This window comes from Ceratotherium simum, chromosome 7 (genome assembly GCF_057802395.1).
Source record: "Ceratotherium simum simum isolate JZ-2026a chromosome 7, ASM5780239v1, whole genome shotgun sequence".
NCBI lineage: Eukaryota > Metazoa > Chordata > Mammalia > Perissodactyla > Rhinocerotidae > Ceratotherium > Ceratotherium simum.
In genome coordinates this window covers 9,925,375-9,942,020 of record NC_141906.1, presented here as the reverse complement: position 1 = coordinate 9,942,020, position 16,646 = coordinate 9,925,375, and the positions used below count along the sequence as shown (strand labels likewise).

At 41.0% G+C, this 16,646-nt stretch overlaps 1 protein-coding gene across 3 annotated transcripts in view; it reads left to right on the top strand.

Annotated features, from left to right (window-relative positions):
- Window positions 1-16,646, top strand: part of NELL1 (neural EGFL like 1) — a 746,684-nt gene that overhangs the window by 341,454 nt on the left and 388,584 nt on the right. For all 3 annotated transcript variants that reach the window (XM_004418527.3, XM_087433086.1, XM_004418526.3), the window contains exon 13: window positions 14,788-14,913. In XM_004418527.3, the coding sequence (XP_004418584.1) occupies window positions 14,788-14,913 (126 nt within the window). The remainder of the gene's footprint in view (window positions 1-14,787; window positions 14,914-16,646) is intronic.

The following is a 16,646-nucleotide window of genomic DNA, read 5'->3' as shown; positions in this document are numbered from 1 at the left end:
CAGATCAACTGTTGTGCCACCATGGAGTCTAAGGAATCACAGCGGGTCTCCGGGGAAAAGAAAAGAGAGAAAAGCCCGTTTGCTGCAGCAGGAGGTGGGGATGCAGGGTGAGGAGGAAGAGAGTGACTTTGTCTTCCCATCTTGTGAAGGAACCAGTCAAGGGGCACTGGCTGGCCCAGTGGGTGAGTCAGTGACAGGCAGAGGACATTAACTTGAGGAGATACTCGCTTTTGCTTGGGTCCCCACTGCCGGCTTGAGAGGTGAGCGAGGCCTGGCGACATGTCCAGAATGGCTGCCTTTGAACCCAAACTGAGAAGATGCGGCTAAAGACATTTATTGCGGCCCGAGACACTGTGCGAGGTGCACGTGGGTGGACACACGCTGTCCCCTTGAATCTTCACAGCGACCCTGGTTCCTCGATGTGGAAACGCATGCTCAGAAACATTAGGTCCCTTTCCCAGAGTGACGTTAATAGTAGCAAAGGTGGGATTTGACTGAGCTCTGTCATATTTTGTCCTTCTTGCTGTGTGATGTTCAGCTACTCTGGGGCACACCTGTTTTCTTCTTGCGAGAAAGGAGAAATACAGGCTGGGGATTGTTCCCCCTCCTTTTTTATAACCAGCTTTATTGAGATATAATTCACATACCAGACAATTCACTGATTTAAAGTGTCTAAATAAATGATTTTGATATATCACATTATTTTACACATTGTGGTAAAATATGTATTTAACATAAAATGTGCTATTTTAGCCACTTTATGTGCATAGTTCAGTGGCATTAATTAAATTCACGATGTTGTGTAACCATCACCACTCTCTATTTTCAAAACTTTTTTATCACCCCACAGAAATGCTGTAATTATTAAGCGTTAACTGCTCATTCCTCCCTTCTGCCTCTTCCCAGCCCCTGGAAACCTGTAATCTACGGTACAGCCGCAATGGAAAACAGTTTGGTGGTTCCTCAAAACCCTAAGCATAGAATTACCATATGGCCCCACAATTCCATCCCTAGATATGTACCCAGAGGAACTGAGAGCAGGGACTTGAAGAGATACTTGCGTGCCATTGTTCATTGCAGGATTATTCACAACAGCTATAAGGGGGATTATTCTTCTTCCTCTTCATCCCGACCACATGACTGAGCTGGTTCTTCACCACAGTAGCTCTGCTTAATTTTTTTTTGCAATACAATATTGTTAACTGCAGTCACCATGCTGTACATTACATCTTCAGGACTTATTAGTCTTATAACTGGAAGTTTGTACCTTTTGACCACATTTACCCATTTTGCCCACCCTCTGCTTCTGGTAACCACCAATCTGCTCTATCTATGAGTTCAGTCTTTTTTTTTTTTTTTAATTTCACATATAAGTGAGATCATACAGTGTTTGTTTTTCTCTGACTTATTTCACTTAGCAGAATTCCTTCAAAGTTCATCCATGTGGTTGCAAATGACAGGATTTCCTTCCTTTTATGGCTGAATAATATTCCACTGGGTATATATACACCACATTTTCTTTATCCGTTCATTTGTCAGGGACTCTTAGGTTGTTTCTATGTCTTGACTATTGTAAATAATCCTACAATGAACATGAGGGTGCATATACCTTTTTGAGTTAGTGTTTTCATTTTCTTCAGATAAGTATGCAGAAGTGGAATTGCTGGATCATATGGTAGTTCTATTTTTAACTTTTTGAGGAAACTTCACACTGTTTTCCATAGTGGGTGCACCAATTTACATTCCCACCAACACTGCACACGGGTTCTCTTTTCTCCACATCCACACCAACACTTCTTATATTTTTGATAATAGCCATTCTAACCGATGTGAGATGGTATCTTATTGTGGCTTTGATTTGCATGCCCCTGATGATTAATGATGTTGGGAATCTTTTCATGTACCTATTGGCCATTTGTATGTCTTCTCTGAAAAATATCTATTCAGATCCTCTGCCCGTTTTTTAATGGGATTGTTTATTTTTTTTCTATTGAGTTGTGGAGTTCTTTATATATTTTGAATATTAACCCCTTATCAGATGTATGATTTACAAGTATTTTATTCATTTTGTACATTACCTTTTCATTTTGTTGATGGTTTCCTTTGCTGTACAAAAGCTTTTGATGTAGCACTTAATTCTATTTTAGATATTGGGCTTCCAAGTTAGATGTTATTCCAAATGGAGGCAGTTCAGTATAGAGCAATGTTTCTTAGCCTTTTTTTCATTATTACCCCCCTAAGGTGTCTTTTAGACATTTTTTTCCTTATCACTCTCCCATGAAATTTTAATGCCACAAATATACTATATATATCTGTTCATGTATTGTGGCCCTTGGGAGCATCACAAACTTTTATAATATCTAAGATATTTCTCTCCCCTGAGAGCCAGTTTTTCACCCCCTTGCAGGTGGTATCACCCTGGTTGAGAGTGTGTGGCATGGAGATTAAAGCTCCACCAGTACCCGGGTCTGCCTGGACTTGAGTTCTAGCTCTGCCCCTTGATTGTGTTACCTTGGGCAAGTTTCTTACTATCCCCTCTCTGCCTCGATTTCCTCATCTGTAGACTTGAGATGCTAAAAAATAGTACCTACTTCAAAGGGATATTGGGATTAAATGGGTTAATATATGTTGGACAGTATCTGGCACTTAGTTGAGTACTATATAAATGCTAGCTATTAATTATACCTAAAATGGTCCTTCCATTTAAAAAATAATTTAAAATACAACGGACAGTGTAGAAACCAGAATTTCTTCCATTTCCCACCTTTTGAATGATGTTTTCCATTCCTCCTTTGGATTGTATTTTCAGAGGAAAGTGTGTTATTATTCATTATTCTGTATTTATTTATTTTTTTCTCTTTTCTCCCCATTCACTAATTTTTGTATTTTCTCAACAATCACATTGCCTGGGAGTCTGAACTTGGTGATTTTTAAAGACCAGCTTAAATACTTTATGGTTTTGTTTTTCATATTAGAAGACATGGATTTAGTCAGATGTGTAAGAATTTGGATTGGGAATAAAGTTGATTTCAGTTCAAGAAGATTATTTCATCTAAGGATTCTCTCCACATGGGGAAACACACAATTAAGTAGCTCCCTTGCAGAGCACAGTCAGCTGATCATCATTCACCATACAGGTGGTGGCAGACAGAGACTGGTTTTATGGAACCCAGGTTGTGTTCATTAACTACCTGCTCATAGGTCCACAAGCCCCTGTTTGGGTAATTCGGAGTTTGGTATTTAATCACTGGTTAATTTGATGCTGTAGTGAATCAGATATAAACCTCTGGCACCAAATCATTTATTTTAAAAAGACTAAAGCCTGTGCACTTTATTTTGACTGCATGGGAGAAGTGGTGAATGAATAATTTGACCAAGTGACTACAGGAAATTGCTATTTAATTAACCAAGGAAGGTGGATATTCTTATCGAGAAGGGGGAAGCTAAGGTAGCCTTGTAGAGAAGCAGAAGAGAGTAGATGCCAGGGGTTCAAATTCCCTGAGGTCATCTTCCATCTGGTGTTAACCTCTTGTGCCTCCATAAAATACAAATATTAATGTATATATACCTATATGGTACTTATGAAGATGAAATGAATTAATACATCCAAAGTGCTTGAAACTATACCTGGTACAAAGTAGTGACCAATAAGTGCTACCTATTCTTCTAAAGATTAGTTTCAGTCAGAGATAAAGAGAATAGAGATGGTTTCGCTGGTGGTATTGCACTCTCCATCTTGTTCACTCTCGGCAGACTTTCCTTGATCTTTGTAAAGCAAAAGAATAGCTGCTCAGCATCTCCCCATTTCTCTCACCCCTCAGCCCTTGGTAACCACCATTTGAGTCTCTGTTTCTATGAGTTGGTTTTTTTAGATTCCACATGTAATTGAGAGCAAACAGTACTATCTTTCTCTGTCTGACTTATCCCACTTAGCATGATGCCCTCAGTGTCCATTCATATTGTCACAAATGGTAGGATTTCTTTCTCATGGCTGAATGATATTCCATTGTGTGTGCATGTGTGTGTGTATATATATGTCACATATATATATTACATTTTTATCCATTAATTTGCTGATGGTCAAAGAGTACAGCTTTCTGTTACAAGATGAATAATTTCTGGGGATCTAATATGCAGCATGGTGATTATAGTTAATAATACTGTATTAGATATTTGAAAGTTGCTAAAAGAGTAGATCTTAAATTTCCTCACCACAAAAAGAGAGATGGTAGTTATGTGATGTGATGGAGGTGCTAGCTAAGACTATGGTGGTAATCATTTTGCAATATACAAGTGTATCAAATTTACACGTTGCACACCTTAAATTTATACAATGATGTATGTCAATTATATCTCAGTAAAGCTGGGGGCAAAAAGATGCTGCTCAATTCAATCAAAGTGATAAGGGAAGGCCGCCAACGTGTTATAAAGGCATCTACTTGCCTTCTCAAGACTCAAAACAAGTATCTTCTGGGTGAATCCTTCCCCAATCCCCTTTGGTGGAGTTAGCCACTTTGTTTTCTAGTGGAGCTTGGATTGCCCTAACAAGGTTCACGTTCATGGGACTGCTCTGCTGGATTAGGACAGGTTCCGTATGGTCTGGCTTTTCCCACTTAGCATAAAAGCCAGAAGACAGGGACCACATCCCATTGACCTTTGGAATCTTTACTGCCTGTGGAATCCAGCAGTCTTTCAATACCTCTTGAATTTGCTTTCCTAATTATAGGTTTGACAAGAGACCATTGTAGCATCTACATTTCCAGTGTGTTCTTTGATTAGTCCAGCTGACTCATAACTCATGAGGAACCCTTGGAGTTTTCTGGAAGGATTCATTGGTTTTGTTGGTACATTGGCTGAAGTCGAGTTCAAACGCCGATAAATTCAGATAGGCTGGGGCACAGCCTGAGGCCACAACTGAATTAATTACCTGTTGCTCAGTGTGCTTCTTTTCTTGCAGACACTGAGCATCAGTTTATGGACCCTCTCAAAAATCAGAAATGCCAGGCTGGGAAAAAAGTCATAGGGTGGTATCTTACAGTGCTTTTCCAATGTTAACTAAAAATTGGTAAGCTGTGATTCCCAATGGCACAAAGAGATGTGTTACTTTGTGACAGTGTCTGATTCTGAAATTGAACCGGCAAGGACAAAAACGTCTTAGTATGAATTTCCAAATATCTGACATAGCTATAGGAAAGTACTTTTAAAATGCCATAAATCCAACAATCTAACTTCTACCTTATGTTGTATTTAACCCTGTCTAAGAAGACATCTTTACTATGCATAGAATGACCAAAAGGTTATTTGAATTTTTAATCTGCAAATATTTGATCTGGCAGGCAACATGTTTGTTTGACACTTATCTTAGAAGCTGATGTAAAAATCCATTTCACTAGGCAATGGAGAAATTTAAAGGGTTATTGTATTAATCAGCTGGGGCTGCCGTAACAAATACTATAGACAGAATGGCTTAAGCAACAGAAATTTATTTACTCACAGTTCTGGAGGCTGGAAGTCTGAGATCAGGGTGCCAGCACGGTTGGGTTCTGGCGAAGGCTCTCTTCCTGGCTTGCAGATGGCTGCCTTCGCCCTGTGTCCTCATGTGGCAGAGAGAGAAAGCAAGCTCTTTCGTGTCTTTTTTAATAAGGACACTAATCTCATCATGAGGGCACCACTCTCATGACCTTATCTTAATTATCCCCCAAAGGCTCCATCTCTAAACAGGGTCACATTGGGGAGTTAGGGCGTCAACATGTGGATTTGGGGGGGGACACAATTCAGTCCATAGAGGTTATCTAGGCACCTTCTTAGGTTGTCTTTAATTTTTCTCTTTTCTTTTCTCATCTTCCTTTCTCTTTTCTTTGCCTTCCATTCTCTTCCATTCCTGTCCTGTCCCTTCCCTTTATTTCTCTCCCTTCCTTTCTTCCTTCCTTCTCCATCTCCCTCCCTCCCTCCTTCCTTCTTCCCCTCTTTCCCTTCCTTGCTCCCTTCCATCCTTTCATCTCTCTCTCTGCCCACTAAAGCTTCTTGTGATAACATGCTTTAAGGCACAGACATCCGTGGATTGAATCTGATAGGCAGATATGTTTTGCTTGGTTCAAAATGTTTGGAAGAAAATGGAGCCAATACTTAAAAAAGTTAAATTAATGCTAGGATTTTCAACTTCTCTAGAAAGATCAGAGATCTAGCCCACAGTCCCTGAGAGGCAGTACTGCAGAGTGAAGGGTGCAGAGCCTGGAGCCAGGCTGCCTGAATTCGTGTCCTGGCAGTGCAGGTCCACCTCCAGGCTGTGTGACCTTAGACAATTCACTGTACATTTCTGTGCCTCTAATTTCTCATCTGTAAAGTGAGGAAGATTATAGTATATACCTCATAAAGCCGTTGTGAGTATTAAATGAGTTAATACATGTACAGCACTTAAAATGTATCCAGCATACAGGGGGTGCTATATAAGTGATTTCTCTCAGTACTCCCTCATGGCATTATTTGACTAGAATTCTAGTTTTCCACGGCTCAAACTCTTCCTATCGTCTTTCCACCACTGAGGTTCAGTGTTACTCTCCAGGTATTGTTGGCTTTGCACTGTGGTTTTTCCCTTATCAGAGAAAACCATTTCTTGTTCTTGGAAGTAGGAAAATGAAAGAGAGAAATAGAAAGGGAGAGAGAGATGTTTATATTTTAAGAAAAATAAGAGGCACCTCATTTCTTTGTGGATGGAACATATTTTGCATGTATATCTTCTACCTGGCTTCTATAGGCATTTGGTTTATATTCCTAGATTCTATAGGCATTTAATTTCTCTCCTCTTGCTTTAGGAAGAGAACTATAATTACAGAGAAGCACAGAACATTGGATGAAGCACTAATTCTAGAGCTAGAAGACTGTGATTCTGTTACCAGCTCAGTGATTATCCGTGTGCCTTTGGGCAAATCAGAATTCTTTTCTGGGCCTTTATTTTCTCATGTGAAAAAGAGCGTAATGATTCACATCGTGTCAGCCTCACTGGATTTTTATAAGTTCAAATCAGAGATCATATAGGCCTTCACTTTAAAAAATATCCAGTACGACACAGATGGAGAGTATCGATAGCTCTAATATAACAACTGACTGGCCAGTGCCACCATGTTTTTGTAAATCATGATTTCTGCAAAGTCAGGAGTAAAGTCTGGTAGAACTGCTCTGCAAGTTATCTTTCTAGTCCATGGAGAACATGCCCAGAGCTGTGCTTTTGTGTGACTATCTGTTTGCTAGTCCTAGTTACTCTTCGTTTTCAGGGGAGATGCCAACACAGTTGACACGAGTAACAAGGAACAGTGTGAAGGCTCAGGTCATCTTAATAGTATTTTCCAGGACTTGTGTCTGCAAGCTCCTCAAAATACGAGGAGAGGGGGTGGCCCAAGAGAAACTGCATCTGGGGCAGGCTTTTATGATGATTGGAAAGACACACTTGAATGTGTCAAGAATTTTAGAACCAAGGTGGTCTTTAGGTGCTTTCTGGTCCAACACTCACATTTTATAGATGGGAAAACTGAGGTCTAGAGAAGAAAAGTGACTTGTCCAATACTACAGTTGGCTAATTGAAAAAGCAGGAATAGAGCTTGACTCATGACTGTCAATCCAGTGCTCTTGGTCCCGCAGAGTGGCATACCTATGCTCCTTGGAGTCACAGAGACCTGGGTTGAAATTCTAGGTACCTGATGTGTAGTTTCTGATGCCAGTCCATGGGATGGTTGGGAATGATGAGATGAGCTGTCCGCAGTGCTTGGCACAGAGCACAGTGTCAGTAAATATTGGCTTTCTTTCCCTACTCTGTTTCCTTTTTAAATGTGCACAGGGAGTGGGACATAATTTCTGTCCCCACCCCTGGGTCCAATCTTTCCTGGGTTGCTTTTTTCTAGGATATTCTTATGAACAAGTCTGAGTAGGTCACACCATTTTATTAAGCGAATTCTTTGCATTTACTTTTATCTTTGCTCCCCAGACCTTGCACTCTACTTAAATGACGAAGACGCCAAATTCGGCTCTGTGTTTGCTCTGAGCTCTCTTATGCAGATGGAGGCTGGTGATTTGTGAAGAATCATTACTCCACATCAAGTTCCATTTTAAAGTCTATAAGTATACCTTTTTAAAACAAAAACAAACTGCTTCAGCATCCTGGGGAGGGACATAAATCATGTATTTTCGTTACCTCAAAAGACCACCAGAAGACAAGCTCTAATATTTCAAATGTGACAAGCAATCTATACGAATGAATCGCAATTGGAGCCCCATTATACTGGAGCTGATAGATACTGCAGTGGGGTTGATAGATGTTTCTCGAACAATATTTAATAAAAAATCCAGACCTTTTTGTCTCTAGTTTCTAATCCTACAGGAGGCAGTCAATAGTCTTAAGCAACTGAAGTAGACATTGTATCAAGCTGGGAGTTCCAGCTGGGACCAGAATGCTGCTACCTGTTTGGGGGTCCAAGGTCACTGGCACCTAAAGTGTGAAGGTGTTAGGACTGATTTAAAAGAGCCATAGTGGCAGTGATGCACGGTGTAGCATTGCTGTTTTAACAGAGAATGTGATACCAGACCAAATGTCATGAACAGCATTGCACACAGACATGGAATGTGGAGCTCTGTTTCCATGCACTTTGTGGCAGCATCAGGTGTATCTAACCTAGTCATAGGAGCAAAACATTATTGATCTGGCACAGTGAAAACAACTCCAACCCTGAAGTCAGACGGTGTGGATTCAAACCCAGGCTCTTATGCTTACTGACTTTATGCCTGGGGCAAGTGACCTAATAATCTCTAAGCCTCAGTTTCCTCATCATGACATGGGGATACCTACCTCCTCCAGTAGTCAAGAGGAATAAATGGAGTGATGAGATGCTACCTGTAGAGGACCTAGCATCATGTCTGATATGTAGAAATGACAGATACTTGCTGAGTATTAGCCAGCTGCCAGGGGCTATTCCTAGTTTTACCCTATGAGCTTATCTATTGTTAGCTTCTTATGCATCTTGGTATCACCCTGCGCCTAATGGTGTGTTCTTTTATCCATTTATCCTTCCAGTAGTCAGGTTAACTGTGGAAAAGTCTTAGGAAAGCTTCCTAGACTCATTCAGCCCGTTAGCTTGAGCCTGGACTCCTGAGCGTGTTCAACTCCCACCGTGAGGTTCAGCCTCAGGCGTAGCCTCTTCTTGCCTCCTGGCTCTTGGGTGAATATCACCCTGGAAGAGACCTTGCTTGAGAGAGTCACGTGCTTCAGGCAGAGCACCCTGACCACCTGGGCAAAGGTCAGATGGCTTTTCAGGGCTGTGATTAGAATCCTCATTGCTTTGGGCCCACTCAATTTCTCTCTGAGCATCAGTTCATTCTTTCATTAGGGAGTTCTGTTTTTGTTTTTGTTTTTTTTTTTTGTAATTATCTGTTACCTTTCAGAATCTTTTGTATGTGAACAAAAAGCAACCTTTGTCCTAGGCTCATTTTAAAAATCTCAGTTGTTGACTATTTCTCAAGATTGTTTTCTCAGGAAATCCCAGTTCTCTGAAAATGTTAATTCTGTTTTGATCCTCTCTATAATCAGATTTGCTTTTGAAGCACTCTTGAGGCCTGTTGAAACTATCTGCAGTGTTGTGCCTTTCCCCCAGGATGGAGATGCAATCTTTCTTTGGCAAATGTGTTGCCACTCCATCCCCCATCCTCCATCCCCATCCTGAAACTGGGGAATTTGTCAGTTTCTTCCTTTCTACCATCCTCTTATCTCAAGGGACCCAGCTGGATGACTCCAAACACCCTACTTTCTTTCTCCCCTCCTCATCATTTACACCAGGAAGTAGTTTTTATATCTGGAGGTTGCATGATGGAGGATAAACAACAAAGATAAGATTGTGATAGTTTAATTTTCTGGTATATTTGTCAACTTTTCTGCCTTATTTTGGTGCTTTTTCTGGACTGGTACCAGGAAATTATTGGATATGCGAGAGCTGAAATTACCAATGGTGTGAACTGAAAACAAAACCTACTCAAAGACACATCAGCATAGCAGCAAGGATTCTGGCCATGGGGTCCAGGGTGACTTGTAGCATTGGATAAATCTATGTATAGAGAAATTCTCACTGGGGTTTTCTAACCATCCCACTGTCTGGTTTTTGAAAATATTTTTATTCAGGTCCTTGGAATCCTAGAACCAAGGAGATGATTTGGCTATTTGAATGAAAATAAGCTTGTTGTAGCCAAGTAACTCCTTCAAATCTAGGTGAGGCAGACACCTCTCAGCAGTTATCTGGTGGCCAAAGGGAAATAAGCTAGGAGTTTCTCTCTGGGAGGAGCTGACAAGGGTGCATGACAGGGAAACATTCATTGTGGTCAGCAGCCTGGACGGCAGCTGTGGCCCACAGGCTGAAGATTGAATTGCCTCTAAAGCAAGTCCTGACTAGTTTCTCATCTTAGAGAATGGCCAAGCATCCTAGCAGAATGAAATGGAGTCAGTGTGGCTGTATCTCTGTGAGCAAAATACCAACGTGATTTCGCCTTCAGCTTGCCCTGCTCCAGTCCATTCTTTCACTGTGATATTTTAAAAACAGAAATTGGATTTCTGGTCACTACCCTGATTAAAGTCCAGACTCCTTCATATGGCCTACAAGGCCCAGCAGGATCTGACTTGAGCTTATCTCCTTCCTCTAACTAATTCTTCCCAAACATTCATCTCTGTCTGGGATGTTATTCCTCTCCCCTTTTCCTGTTTCACTTCTATTTCATGTCTCGGATGAAACATCACTTCCATAGGGAATCCTTCTCTGGCCTTCTCAGACTAGGTCTGATCCCCTTGTTAAAAGGTCTCACATTCTTGGTAGAACTTACAAGTTTCGCTCAATGTCTTGGCTGGCTGTGAGGTCCAGGATGGCATTTGTTCATCACTCTGCCTCAGCACTTAGTGGAGGGCTAATTAACGTTCTTCGAATGTGCACAATTAAATGATTCTCTCCCTTCCTAACTCTGCAGAGACAAAAATGTTTAGCCTCTATAATTTTCCGTCTGTTGTCCCACCTCCATTCTCTACCTGGTGAATTCCTGTTCATCTTTCCAGATCAAGCTTAATAATCTCCTTCTTTGAGATGCCTTCATAGTCGTCCTCTGTACTAGTTGGGTAGGCTCAATGGCGTCAATTAATAAAAGCGTATCTCCAGCTCCTGCAACATGTTCGTCATGTTTATCTGGTTGCTTGCTCCTCACTCAGAGACTCAGGCTGAAAGAGTGACTGTCTCTGTGCTCCATGATTTCCAAGGCAGGAAGAACAAAATGTGGTTAGCCAGATGCTGGCTCTTAATCTTTCCACCTAGAGGTGTATGCTTCTGCTCAGAGTCCATGCTCAGTCATATAACCATGCCTAACGTTGAAGAGGATGGGGAAGTACAATTGTATTATGGGCCCAGAAGGAGGAAAACTGGTAATATTTGATGAACAACACTAATGCCAACTAGCCCCCTCAATACCCGGCCTCTCCTGGTGTTCCCAACCTCTCGCTTATAATGATCTGTTCTTCCACTCTCCCGTAGTCACATGAAAGACCTTGTAATCAACAATAACTAAATCATCTCCAAAATCTTAATGTCAAGCCCACCACTCTATAACTCCATCTCCGAGCTTTCCGGCTCATGCACTCTAGTACCCTCCCTATAATAATTCCTTGTCTCCATTAGGATTCCTGCTGCAGTTTAGGTTCCCAAGGAAGCAAACTCTGAGATGGAGATCGCATGCAGGAAGATTGTTAGGGGGTGCTATAGGGATGAACGCCTGTTGGGGAAGGAAAGCATATAGGATTGGGCAGAGGGAGAAATTAGGTCAATCCCACTGAGTGCTCTGAACCTAGGTTAAGGGAGAACCAGTCTTCACTGTAGGTTGCCCTCAGGATGGGAGTGTGACTGTGGGTGAGACATCTCTCTTCAGCTAAGGACAATGTCCCTAAAAGGCTAACAGCTGAAGATTGTTAGCAGGCAGTACTCCCATTAGCTGGGGGATTAAGTTCTTTAGTTCTGAAGAGAGATCTGGGCAGCGCAGCACAGTGCCCAACATAATATCCAGTCCATTTCAACTGTCTGCCTCCCTCTTCATGTCCTCCCTTCTCTCCTTAAGGGCTGAGGTTCCTTGGCACTTCATTATCATTACCTTTTTCCTTACCCCTCAATTCCCTGTGTCTTTTTTTCCCATCATATTTGCCTAAAAACTCATCTCTGGTTACACCTAACTTTCCAATTACCCTGCACTTGCCCCAAATAGCTGACTGAGACTTGAGAAACACACAAGGCCATGCTGACTGCTCTCACTTGACATCAGAAGTGGCTCCTCAGCCACCCTCCTATACAACCTAGTGAATTCTCTTTCCCTCTTTCCAAAATGACTATTTTAATACCTTCTCCCTCTCCTTAAACATCCAGTACCACCTCCCTCTCCTAATTTGCAGGTGTTACCCTCTATTCTCATTTCACTGAGAAGATAAAATCAAGTAAAGGAGAGCTACTTTATCTTCGCACCACTAAATGTGCCAACCTATCCCCACCTCTTCGTTTATCTCTTGGCTTCCTTCTTTTGAAGATGACTTGCTCTATTTGTGTACTGGAGCTCAGCTCCTCTTGCCTTTTCCAGGACTCTTCTCCTGCAATGATCTCCTCTCTCTTCTATACCATCGGTTTTCATCACTTGGATTGATCATTCCCAACAGCGTACAAATATGCTGTGACCTTTTCCATCTTTAAGCAAGACTCTCTCTCCACACAAGTCTTGCTGGAGCTACTAACCCGTTTTTGTTTATGAGAAAATATCTCAGAAGGTTTTCCCTGTTTTTCTGTCTCTGCTCCCTCATCTTCCGTTCTCTCTTTAATTGGCTCCAGTCAGGCTTTGCTCCACTGCTTTCCCAAAACTACTCTTATGAGTTCAAGGTCAGCAGTGAACATCTTGCCAAATCCAGTGGTTAGTTCTTTGTCTTATTCAACTTCTTAACTGCAGGTGATGAAAGTGATAATTACCCCTTTCCTGAATCTTTTCCTCTTGACTTTCATGATATCTACTCTTCTGTGAAGCAAAATGCTAAAATGATTCTGGGACCGAACTAGTTAGAGAATTCTAATGCCCTGACTTCCAGAAAGATCTGAACTACACCTCATGCTCACGTGCAGTTGCTGTTCTATCTCAAATTCCTGGGAGAGTTCCCTTTATATCCTAGCTTGATGTAATCTTATTATATAGTTTTTATATTCATGTTGTTCATTTATTTTTATTATGCATTGTCTTGTATCATTTTTGAATGCACACGGTATTGTGCAGGTAGAGCATTTTGTTGATTGCCTGAATGATTTCACTAATTTTTGGTGTTTTGTTCTCATATCATAGTTATGGAAGTCTTGCTATGAGTCTCCTTCTAGGACCTCAATTACTGCACAATAACTTTTATTTGTAGGCTGACAGATCTTTAGCACTAAAAAGAATCTGATGTTATTTCAGGGTGTTTTATTAGGAAATAAATCAATCTACTTTTACTTTTCAAATAAATAGATAAATGAGGTTTCTAGTGAGTCAATATTGCTGTTTTTATTCTCAATTTCTGTACATGAAGGCTATTAGGACTTTAATGATTATCCTAATAGTAATACTATATTTGACTAATCATTTTCAGGGTGCTTTCGTGAAGTAAGTCATGGTAAATAAGAGATTGACTTCTGAGTTCAAATCCTAGGTATAGCCTGTCTTAACAGGATGACTTGTGCCAGATGTTTAACTTCTCTAAGCCTCAATTTCTAGACTTTACAATGAGGGCAGTGCTGTCCTTCACTCATGGAATTGTATATGGATTAAATTAGATAATCATTTAATGATACAGAGCAGTAGGTTCAGAACTGACTTCATGATAAACTGATGAGGATTCTGGGACTGAGAGTAGTTAATGGCAAGTCGTAGGCTAGTGACTAGCAGAATCAGAACCAGAACTCTCACTTTCTCTCCTGGATTCCCATCTGTGCTTGTGTCCCTCCCTCTCCCTGGCCGTCGCTCATAAACAGTCTGAGTAAATGAACATAAAACCATTTTTGAGAACATAACCTCCAGAAAAGACTAAACTCTGTACTTAAGTTTGTAGGTTATTTTAATTCTTATCATGAACTTTTATGAGAAAGCATGTAATTCTCTGACTTCCATTCCAAAGAGAATAAGATCTTTATGTCGAATCAGCCCCTTTTTCTATCACATAGGATGGATCTCCAGGTCAGGGATAAAAGACATTAATTTGCATTAGACAACAGCTCCTGTCTGTATTCACAGTACAACATGGGAGAAACTGGCTACACCATCATTTTGTGACAGATGGATTAAAGCATGTCTTAGTAAGACACACAAGCAGAGGGGGGCTGGCTTCCCCTGATCTCTCTGATAAAAGATACACCACGTACAGTGGACACCTAATAAATATTAATTGGTATCAACTCACTGGACACAGAACTCCTTAATTTTTGAACATTTAAGTCAAGCATCCTCCTTGGCGAGAGGCTAATAATAGTAGATTCCGTCTTCATTCTTCTTGGGTTCTTAACTGTTGTGTCTCACAGTGCATCTTTCTAGAAATACTTTCAGCTCAAGATGGGATCTAATGCACCAGCTGAACTTGCACTTAAGCTTTTGTGTTGAACGCATCTTGCTTTTTCTCTTGGCTTCAATGGGCATTCGCCTTTTCTAATTTCATTATAAGGTGGTTACACTCTGGTTCAATCATTCAACTAACCGTGATATTGCTTTTTTTTCCTCCTTCAGATATTGATGAGTGTGCAGCTAAGATGCATTACTGTCGTGCCAATACTGTGTGTGTCAACCTGCCTGGGTTATATCGCTGTGACTGTGTCCCAGGATACATTCGCGTGGATGACTTCTCGTGTACAGGTGAGCATTAAGAAGCAATGTTGTTTTTCTGATTCAACTCTTCTCTGCACCGTATCTGTGCTGTTACATTTAGCCCCAAGTGCACAAAGTACTGTTTTTACCTACCTAGTTTTTTCTTGCATTATTTTATCCTCACCTTTTGAGAAGAAAGTAGTCATAAAAGAAATTTTGTCTGCATAATTTATTTCCACTCCCAGTATTTTTGCCTGTGTGTGTGCATGCATGCATGGGTGTATGATTTGAAATTGAAGTCCCAGTTGCCTATGGTAACACTGAGGGACTTAGAGACATCAGTTTCAAAAACAGAAAAGTATCGAACTATTTTCCTTCCATCATGATGAAATGTTTTTGTATATAAGAAAATGTACTTTGTTCCCAGTGGAAAAGACAAGGATTAAATTTGAAGGGGGTGCAGGGGTACCTTGTGGGCAGGGATCCGGCCTGTGGAGCCAGTCAAGACTTGTGGTTGATGTATGCTCATTGTCAGTTCCCCGCTCTTCTCCTATATTACTGGGCTATCAGCACTAAACTGGAACTCCAGGGACTGTGATTGGGGCCTTTGTGCGTGCAGTGCTGTCTCTGTGGGGGGTTTGGTTTGGGGTTCCAATATACTTCCAGTCAAGTCTATGGAGACATAAAGAGTGAACTGGTTAAGGATGGTAGAAGATTTTGAATCTTTCTCCTCTTGGTCAAATGTGTTTCAATGACAAACCTGAAACCTGTAAGAAAAGAGCTCCTTGAACACAAGATTCAGTCATGTTGCACCTTTCCCTGACTCCTGCGTCTTTCTCTTTGTCTTAATAACATCGGCATATAAACACTGAATTCTTCACTCAGAATGGATTGCCACTCTTTTTAAAATGTATTTTTTTCTGAATAACCTTTTCAGAAGTGCAAAAAGTTGGAAAAGTTAGGGAAGCATGTATGTCCAAATACCTTTGCCATTGATTATTTTATAAGTTACCATTCTTCAACTAAGGGGCTGGTGATCTCAGACTGATGCAGGTTTCTGGCGACCACAGAAGGCCAAATCTCATTTATCTGTCTTTTACATATTATGAGTAAAATTCCTAGAGAAAAAAGAAAGAGATTGAATAAATGTAGCATGCTGAGATCTAAACATTTTAAGGGGGCAAAACTGTTTTGGACCTATAAGCAAACATGATCCGAAAATCTGTGATATTATAAATGACTACTTCTCTGTCCTTAATAGTAAATCCAGGTCGTGACTTATTTTGACCCTAAGATTAGAAGAAACCAGTGAATATCCTCCCAACACAACAGCGCCATATCATGCCACTCAATAAACCTTAATTAAGGCCCTGCTGTGTTGAAATTAAATCAGAATACCGCCTCTGCTCTTATGCTGTCACTGAAGGGGGAAGGCCAGAGCTGGCGCCTGCTGAAAGCCTGTTAAGGGGGGTGCTTGGCCTGGTGTTTTATGTGGAACAAGATGGAAAATGTATTACTTTCAGAACTGGCTCCAGAATTACTTTTAGAAAGACCACTGTGTTGTGTGGAGCAAAAGGCAAGGGTCTGGGTATCAGTGGGCCCCCCAGCACTCCTCCCTCCCCACACAGAGGACTGTGTAGCTCCACAGGAAACAATCTTCACAAACACACGCACACACACACTTTTTGTTTTGTTTTGTGTGTGTGGGTATTTTGTCTGAGAGGGAACAGAAAAGCTAGAAAGAACAAAAGAGAAAAAAACGAGAGGAAGGAGAGAGAAAC